Here is a 9,569-nt window from a genome sequence, read left to right as displayed (position 1 = left end):
ATTTGGCTCGGTACGATGACAAATGGCACGGTTTTGATGACACATGGTAGGGGGGGTTTTGGTGTTAGGGATTTGTACTAACATGATGCTGATGCTATGGTTTCTGATCTTATATGATGGCATTTTGAGGGTTATTGTTCTGTTATGATGGCAAGTGGTGGGTCTTTGATAATGGCAACTGTAAGGAACTTGGACTTACAGGATGCCTTTTGGGTTTTGATGATGACATTTGGACAACCATGATGCAAATTCGATGTTATGCATTGGAACTATATTGATCTTATACGATGGCAAATGTCAGGGTTTTGGACAACAGGATATGATGGCAATTTGGTCTCATTACAATGCCAAACTTCAGGGGTTTTGGATCCCTTAAGATGGAAAATGTCATGGTCTGGGTAAATGAGTTCGGGCGTAGTGCATTACCAAACGTTAGGATTTTTGTCTTGCTGTGTTTGGATGGGCCTGATCATCTGCTATATCAAATCTCTAAGGATTACGTTGACTTTAGACCTAACAGTGTAGTCGCACGATTTCATATTCATAAGGTTGGAACCCTTGCCCTGCTGGTTCTGGTGTGTTCTTGTCTCTGCTCAACTGCTAGATCATGTTTGTTAGGATTACTGTTAGTGGGTTTAGTGCTGTGTTTGCACAAGGCAGGTAATTTGCTTTGGAATTCTGGCTCATTATGGGCATTTCTTCTCTTCTGGTATGTAGAGATGGTTGAATCCATGAAAGTTGCAAAGCTTTATGGGGAGCTCACTGTGGAAGAAAGGAACCCTCTTTGGTGGGCTAAAAAAATGTGACTGGTGCTCCGCGGGCTTCTTGGCACATAATGTCCTATATCAAGCAGAAAGAGGAAGCCAAGTCCAACGAGCCGAATGTAAAAGGAATCAGAGTACCAGCACAAAGTCGAGGAAGAGCTTTCGAAGATCTGGATCATCCCATCATCATTATTGGTGAGCATCTCATCCCATCATCTGGATCAGGAGAATCAACTGTTTTCTACTACAAGATATGTGAGTCCTTTTTATCTCACAAAGTCGCACGGTGTGTGATCCTATGAGATAGCATTCATAGTGGATACACACGTTCATATTGCTAAATTTTCCAAGGCGTGAACCCTATCTATGGGAATCAAGCCACCTGGTTGCCTTTCCATATGCTGGGCACATGCATGATTCATCCATATTGTACCCTTGATGACTCTTTTTATGTTTTTGAGTGTCCACAACCAGCATACTCAAATCGTAATCCCTTGGATGATGAGCTAAGATGCCCTTTACCCAGCACTGCCACCAAGTGCCTGATTTGCATGCAATGCTGGCCTTGTTTTTGACCGTTTATTGTAGATCAGTATATGAGTGTTGCAGTTTGGGTCTTATTTGAGGAATTTTATGAACGTTTCAAGTTGGGACTTATTTGAGGAATTTGTGGTGCTCACGTGTAGGAAAGGTGATTATTACCGGTACCTTGCTGAGTTCGAGACTGGCATCGAAAGGAAAGAGGCTGCTGATGAGCTTATCAGGTAATTGTTATCAACCCTGGCTTGGATCCACTTTTAGCGGTTTTGCTATTCTTTGCCATGCTATAGCAGGCCTGTATATTTATGGTTTCTCTGTTAGCAGGCTGCAACTAACCCAGCTGCCACAGACTTGCTGTCCACTCATCCTATTCGGCTTGGGCTTGCCTTGAATTTCTGTGTTCGAGATTATGAACTCTCCTGAATGGTAATTAAGCCTCCCCTTGTAAGAGTTTCGGATTTCAAGCCTAAGTATTCTTACAGATTTGAGTACTTCTGTTTGTCTTGAACAATACTGTTTGGCCTTTATGTGGTTGGTGCAGGGCTTGTCGCCTAGCTAAGCAAGCATTTGATAAAGCCATTACTGAATTGGACATCTTGAGGGAGGATAGTACCCTGATTATGCAGCTATTAAGAGATTATTTGATGCTATGGACTTCTGACCTTCAGGAAGATGGAGGTTTGTTGGCTGTAGTTTTTCCACAACTCTCTATAATGCTTGCTACTTGTTGGCTATGGGATTTGTGGATGTATCTGTATGAAATTCAGTGGAGTGGGAGTGTGTGTGTGCATATCATGTTTTCTGATCACATCTGTTTGCTTGGTTTCATTCGGAGAAGATCAGCTTAAAGCGGAAGACTTTGGAAAGGTCAACAATGCAGAGGTAGACAATGGTGTCAGTTTTTTCTGTCTTTCAAAAGTGTTTGTACTTACGTCGCCATGGCTGATGTGGTCTGTTCGTGGTTGACCGACCTTGCAGTGAGTCTAAGGAGTGAAAGGATTGAATGGTGCACTTTTTTAGCAACCGAAATCCCTATTTTTATCCCCTGCAGTAGCTTATTTTGTGCCATTGCCTTGTAGCTGAGATGCTCTTTCTTTGATCACTTTGGATTTCATCTGGGATTCAGAGGAATTTAACCACCACCAGTTTTTTTAAAGTATGCTTCTTTCTTTGATCACTTTCAGTTTCCTATTTTTATCTGGGAATTGGAGGAATTTGACATATTGAAGATTGTGTCCGTTTTTAAACGTTAAGAGCAGTTTTGATGGTATATGTTTTAAGGCATTTTCTGTGGCATCACTACATGCAATGCAAGCCATTTTAGGTTATTTATAAAAGTAGAATATCGCAGCTTTTGCTTCAAACTGATCGCCAGATGCTCTCTCTCTCCCTCTCTCCCTCTCTCCCTCTCTATTCATGAGCACCTATCACTTTTCATATGTATTTATCATTCTGTACATTTATAAGTAATTAGCATCATTCACAAGCAGTTATCAGTTCCTACTTTTTTACACTTTATGCTTGGGAAGGCAATGCTTTTGTTCTGATCCCCACCTTTTCACAAGCAGCAATTGTGCTTGATAGATACTCAGCCAAAATGACCACCACTATATACAATAACAACACTAATGATGCTGGATGCATAGGATTTTGCTTCTGCCATAGAAGCAATAGCCCATAATATCACAAAGGTACCTCCATAGTGGGCTTTGTACAGGAGGGCAACATCAAAAAAGATTATTTTTTCTTTGGCGTTCAGAGTTGTATGCATGATATGATTGCCTTCATTTCATTTGAGGGGCTATAGACATGGTCATTCAACAAGTCAGAAGCTCTCACGGGAATTTGTTGAGGCGTCTTCGTTTCCACTTCACCAGACGCTTGAGAAGTACGCCCACCTGGCCATGACGATAGAGATGTTGTTATGATGTATGGTGTTGATGAGCTATCTCATATATTGAGGTGTGGATGCCATTTGTGGGGAAGGTATTTTGTCATACTCTCTATGTAATGCAAGATTGATACAAGAACACCTATTGTAATTACCTCAGTAGGATCTCGAAGGGAGCACACAGCATTTGTCTCTTTGGGAACACTTGATACAAGTATACCAAGGCCATGCTTTTTCCTATTTAATACCTGTGAAGGATTCAAAAATAACTTTGGGCTTTAAAAAAAGCATCTTATTAAAAAAATTAAAAAAAAACACAACAAAGAATTACCAATGGGCCTTCAAAAATACAGCACTAAAAGCATCAAAAAGACTCTTTGGAAAAATAAAGAAAGAAAATACTATGCATACTCGCCTTAAAGGCATCTTCATCACTTCGATCATCCCCCAAATATATTGGAAACACATTATTTTGATCTCCAAGACCTGCTCTCCAAAGAAAAAAGGAAAAAAACGGAATCCATTATATATGCGGAGTGACTTTTTTTCTTTGATTAATTAGAACACCTTGTGTAGCAAATAATTTCTATGTGAGTGGGTATATCCATTCTAAGGTGCTCAAATAGTGGGTGTCCCGGATAGTACTAAACAACACAAGGTATTAGTAGGATTAAAGCAAACACAGGGTATTAGTAGGATTAAAGCAGCTTTACTTTGTTGATTAAGTGGACCGATAAAATACTTATTATAGGATCGAAGTAGTACCAATCAGCTTCACCAATTAAACTAAGCAGCTTTACTCAAAAGTTTTGTGTTGCATTTTACATATTAAATCTTACCCAACGCTTTTAGTAAGTAGTCTAACGCCTTCCCTTTGTTCCATGCAATCAGTGGGCGAATTTCCAAAATCTAAGAAACAATTAAGTTGGTTACGATTATATGTTAACAAAGGCCATCATTACCATTATACTCTAGGCCATCATTCTCTTAAAACAATTTCAAATCATACCTTCCGGCCCTGAGTTAGACGAAGATTAGGATAAGACTGTACTACTTGATGCACTTGCTCGGCTAAAGTAATCCAATTCTGCAATTTAAAAAAAAATAATAATAAATCCAATCGAGAATGTGGATACAGTTTATATTATCATTTCTAATTATCTTTCCTAAACAAGCCTCTATACAAATATTGATTGAGCTTGCAATTTCATTATTAATACCTTTGGTTATTGGGCGTTTTAGAGTTAAATACCTTTGGTTATCGAGCGTTTAGTTTTTAATTACCTTTTCGTTCACGCATCGGAAATGGACTGTGACACAGAACTTGTTATGTTCAACTTTTGCCCCAAGCACTTTCTTGGTCTTATCCTCCAAAAGTTTGAAAACCTGTCCAATAATCCCAGCACTAATCAACTGATAAATCACAAGAACCATGCATGGATAGCTCATTGAAGTCATGCAAAATTATTGCATGCAGCAGTGATAAAAGTTCGTAAAACTTGTTATGAAAATATAAGTATGAATCTCTCTCTCTCTCTCTCTCTCTCTCTCTCTCTCTCTCTCTCACACACACACACACACACACACACCCACCCATATATATGGGTAAAAATCAAAGGAAAATAAAAAATATATAATTGAGAATATTACTGGAGGATTAAGGTAAGCTCTTTACTGATCAATTGCTTCAAATTAAATAAATAAATAACGTATTTATATAAATTTAGAAATATGAATATAGTACATAACACATTTCAACCGTAATTGTGTGCCCAATCCGGAGGTTTACCTCATCAATGACAAGCGTAAACTCTTTGGCTGGCTGGACGAGTACCACCTCCTTCCCCTGCATTTTCCATTCCAATGCACATTTATAACACTCAACAAAAGCCAAAAAGAAAAAAACGACAAGGTGCTACATTCTTCTAGTGCCACCCATCATATAATCCCTCCATAGCAAAAGTATCCATCATGAAACAAGGTGCTAAATTGTATTCCCAAAAGCAAAAGCATCCATAGAATTAAGGCTAGCCTGGTTGCTTAATTATACCAATCATTTGCTTTTAATACTGCAAAAACATACACTATTAGGAGTACTTGCTTAGATTTCAATATCAACTATCATTTGTTTAATCAAAACCCCACTAACTCCCACCCCCCCCCCCCCCCCCCCCCCCAAAAAAAAAAAAAGAGGAGGAAGAAGCAAGAACACAATGGATTTAAGGTACTGTTTAGAGCTTTTGCCATTACTTGAAAGCGAGCTGGTTTTACCTTTTCATGTGATGCCCTTGTCTCTTCACAATTAACACCACCTGCACCAGTATTGCATGCTTCTCTAGGTCCCATGATGTCCATCCCATGACTACCTGCATAGTATAGCTCTGGTAGTTGTACAAACTCATATATCTGCATATTGCACCCCAAAAAGATGCTAGATAATTTGGACTTGACTGAAATCATAATGCATAAAATTCCACATATATTGCTATCTCGAATGATTATTTAGACAATCTTCCTTTTAAGTACAAGGCCACAAAGCACAATGGGATCTACTTTTATCTCATCACAGTGAGAAATTCAGTTTAGAACACCACAAAAATGAAAGCTTACACTTCAAACACACAGAAAGATCAAATTCTAATTACAATGCTTAATCAAATTCATATATAGTTATATATTAGGAGGCAATAATTGATCTATGTACAGGACAACCCAAGGCTTTACATAGATTAAACAGTTTGGATACCAAGTAAGCCTACATAATTTTTTATTTTCCCATTTTTTTGGGTATTTTTTGTTTTTAGACAAAATAATAATAATAATAATACCTTTTCTCTGCATCTTCCAGATATGATTGCCGTTGGAAAAGTAATAGCCACTTCCTTCACAATTGCACGCATCTGCAGAAATTTCAACCCAAACATTTGGAAGAAATTAAAAGGTTAAATAAAAATAAACACACACATTTATACACACGTGTGTTTTGTGTGTGTGTGTGTGTGTCTGTGTGTGTGTGTGTGTGTGTGGGGTTATAAAACAACCAATCAATTCTCAAGCAAAATTGTGTGTGTGTAAAAAACAACCAATCAAATATCAAACAAAATTATGAAAATTATCAAGCAAAATTGTGAATGATAATAATAAACTAATTACCACGCAAGGTTGATAGAACAAGATTAGTGAACTAGTAAATTAATATTATCATGTAAGGTTGGCATGAAACAACACCTCGTCGGACATAAAAGCTCGTTCAGGGTCTTCTACAATGGGTGAGAGGGTTCCATCATAATCCAAAAACACAGCAACACGCTTGCCACTCGCAGCTTCAATTATTTGATCGAACGTGTCCAGTGCAGAGGGGACCTTTGCCTAAAAATAGGGGAAAAAAAGGGTTTAAAAATCAGAAAATAATTCTAATAATTCCTTCTAATAAAAGAAATCATAAGCCCAAAAGGAAAAATGATGTATGTATTGACAGAAAAATGCTAAAGCTACACACACACACACACACACACACACACACACACACACACACAATTAGCATCAAAACACACAGATATCAAACTCCAAACGAAACCTGGATCAAAGAAGCAATTAGAGATAAACCTGGATATTAAGATCAAAATGCAAAATTAGCCTAGGACTCAATATGATATTAAATCTCTATTAGCATATGAAGATATAGAAAAATAGACTCACAATCCATGCTCTCTGGCGTAAATCACTGGCTTTGTTGAAAGGCTCATTGTGTGGCGTTGTAGGCCTGTTTCGAGGGGGTGAGGACTGTTTCATGGCCTCAAGCCACCCATGCACCACAGTACTGTTCTCGCTGTTCAGGAGGCTTAATCTTCTCTTTGATGAAATGCGCCCACCAGTACTGATGGTATTCGTGGTGCCAACTGCAGCATTGATGGTGTTAATGACACCGCTAGTGGTGCTAATTGCAACATTAGTGGTACTAGCCGGACCATTAGTGATGCTAATGACTCCATTGGTAGTGCTAATTGCACCCTTAGTGGTGCTGATGGTAACAGTAGCTGTTGTGTCGATTGGAGCGTTAGTGGTGGTGATTGCTAGTGTTGATGCAAGGCTATGGGTGTTGCTTGCTGCAGCATTGCAGCAATCCAAAGATGGGAAAAGATCCAAGGATAATGGCATACATGAAGAACCCACACTTTGCTTTGATCTTAGAGTAGACATCTTCAATAAAAGTGAAGCAGTACTCTTGATATTATGATGAATGCTCACTAGCTAGGCTTGTACATTTGCCTGCATTCACAGGAAAAGAGAAACCCACTTGAGACACTCCCACTTTTCCTTTATTTAAAAAAAAAAAAAGCCAAAGAAAAATCCTGGTTTACAACCAGAATGTACTTAGGCCATCCCAAAAAGGAAAAAAAAAGAGGGAAATTTCAGGGTTTTTTTTTTGGTGGTTGGTTTTTTTTGGCTACCCTTCTTAAGCTACTACGTGTTACTAATTACAAGTCAAGCACTGAAGGATAAAAGTATCACAGATATATTAATCATGACTACTGTTTGTATTCGGTAAGTATTCAGATTAAAACCAAGAGGTTTACTAGTAGGTGTTTGCAACTTACTTTAGGCAATGAGGGCTGCAGCTCTACTTTAGAATGTTTGCATTAGGAACCACTTAGATAAGTGAAGGGATTAGTCGCCTTATTAAGCAAGTGGAAGACACTAATCCCAACTAATTACTAAGCTAATGATCAAAGGCTCCAGATAAAGTTAGCATCTCTAATTAACCAACACAATGGAGAGCAATGAACGTAGAGGCAAGAAAGGTGACATGCACTAGTGCTCAAAGATTAACAAGCAGCTTAAGACCGATGATTTGTAATAATAAGAGGGGGGGGGGGGGGGGGGTAAATGATTAACAGGGATTATTAGTGTTTGGAGGTAGGAATGAAGGGGATGAAGTTTGCATTCATATATATAGACAGACGTATATAATGGAGGTAGGGGAATATACTCTAAAGGACAGTGGTGTCAAGGAAGCAGTTCACTTGCCAAGCGCGCCAGCCCCCAAAAAGAAAGAAAAAAAAGCTTCACCATCATCATCACTTTCTTCTAGTAATTGACTCTGATTCCTACTGGCTACTGGTAATGCCTATACTGATACTGAATTATTTTGAATAATTTTGATATAAAGATTACTCCTCCTCCTAGAATAACATCTTTGAATAATTTTTGATGGTGGGCACTACTGCGAGATTCACTGAAGAAGGGATGGGCGATAGAATTGTGGAGTTGGATGGGCTACTGAGAGAATCATCGAAGAGCTTTTTATTAGATGGTGGGCAATTGAATTCAGAAGCTTACTGTGTACCGACATGAAGTGTGAAATAATTCAACAGTTTGGAGCGATGGGAAATCTTCATCAATGGAATTGAATAGAATAATTGGGTACTTGGCAGCTTGCAATCTGGCAAAGCAAAATTTCCTCACACATGGGAGGGCTTCAGCAATAAACACGTAGAGATTGTACACAGACACACTCTGAGAAGGTAGCATTGAACACACACATTCTCTCTCTCTCTCTCTCTCTCCCTCTCTCTCTCACACACACACACACACACACAGACAGTCATCAATCCCTCCTCTGTGTGTGTGTGTTGTTTGTCAAGGGATTGTCTTGTCTTGTCAGACCTCCCCCCCTCCCCCCACCGTCTTCTTGTCCCTTTCAGAGCTTCAAGAGGACCTTTTCTCTTTGGCCTGCAGACAGAGCCTCAGGAGAGAGTTAAGGCCTGCATGGGTTGATCTGAGAGCCTTAGAAGTCGAGTCCTCCCACATTGAACGACACAACCTGATGTTGATGATGATGATGATGATGATGAAGAAGAGGGGAAGAAGGAAAGCCAAGTTCCAACCATGAACCAACAAACAAAACAGTACCTTGCCTAGTCACAAAGCCCTCTTGTTTTGCCCAAACAAAAAAGAAAAAAAGATAAAAAGAAAAAAGAAGCATGCCAGAGTTGGTGATGATGATGTTGAACTCTCTCTATGGAGCCACAAAAGGACTCCTCCTCCCTCCCTTGCACACGTGCCTCGCTTTCACATCGCACGTGCTTGGGTTTCCCCATTGGCAAAAGGCTTTGTAGTGCAGAGCGAGTGAATTGCTAACACGTGCCATGAGGGCCCTCTTATAAAAAATCTCCCCTCCACTGCCATGTCCATTTTGGAGCACAGCTGGGTGCACACAACTCGGAAAGTGCACACACATTAACATTTACACCTTGTTGGGCGAGCACTGCTTTCATTGGTGGTGTCTCCCTTGTGTGTACTCTCCCCCCAAGAGTCCTCGAGCAAGCCACCTTCCCCACTTGCCTTTGCTTCCTCTCCATTTTGGACTTACC

At 39.5% G+C, this 9,569-nt stretch overlaps 1 protein-coding gene and 1 pseudogene across 1 annotated transcript; one reads left to right on the top strand and one right to left on the bottom strand.

The window, feature by feature from the left end:
• Window positions 1-835: 835 nt before the first annotated feature.
• On the top strand, window positions 836-2,481 carry LOC147636406 (14-3-3-like protein GF14 iota; annotated as a pseudogene).
• A 254-nt stretch (window positions 2,482-2,735) lies between these two features.
• On the bottom strand, window positions 2,736-7,464 carry LOC147636405 (putative trehalose-phosphate phosphatase C). Its single transcript, XM_086801844.1, has 11 exons — window positions 6,895-7,464; window positions 6,424-6,564; window positions 6,024-6,095; window positions 5,467-5,601; window positions 4,985-5,041; window positions 4,480-4,581; window positions 4,205-4,282; window positions 4,035-4,104; window positions 3,611-3,681; window positions 3,351-3,443; window positions 2,736-3,202 (listed from the first exon to the last, which is right to left on the bottom strand). The coding sequence occupies exons 1-11, from the start codon at window positions 7,393-7,395 to the stop codon at window positions 3,140-3,142; spliced, it is 1,383 nt and encodes a 460-aa protein (XP_086657970.1). The 5' UTR covers window positions 7,396-7,464; the 3' UTR covers window positions 2,736-3,139.
• Window positions 7,465-9,569: the final 2,105 nt, after the last annotated feature.

Source organism: Cibotium barometz, chromosome 8 (assembly GCF_041138505.1).
Source record: "Cibotium barometz isolate CiBa-2024 chromosome 8, ASM4113850v1, whole genome shotgun sequence".
Classification (NCBI taxonomy): Eukaryota; Viridiplantae; Streptophyta; class Polypodiopsida; order Cyatheales; family Cibotiaceae; genus Cibotium; species Cibotium barometz.
Note: the sequence above shows the minus strand (reverse complement) of the source record. Positions and strands in the feature narration are given on the sequence as shown.

Bases quoted from the DNA above. Each gene is read 5' to 3' on its own strand.
- LOC147636405 (XM_086801844.1), bottom strand. From the start codon at position 7,395: ATGTCTACTCTAAGATCAAAGCAAAGTGTGGGTTCTTCATGTATGCCA. The intron at 6,565-6,894 runs GTGAGTCTATTT...CCCTATTTTTAG, and splicing joins TACGCCAGAGAGCATGGATT to GCAAAGGTCCCCTCTGCACT. The intron at 3,444-3,610 runs GCGAGTATGCAT...AATCCTTCACAG, and splicing joins GTGATGAAGATGCCTTTAAG to GTATTAAATAGGAAAAAGCA.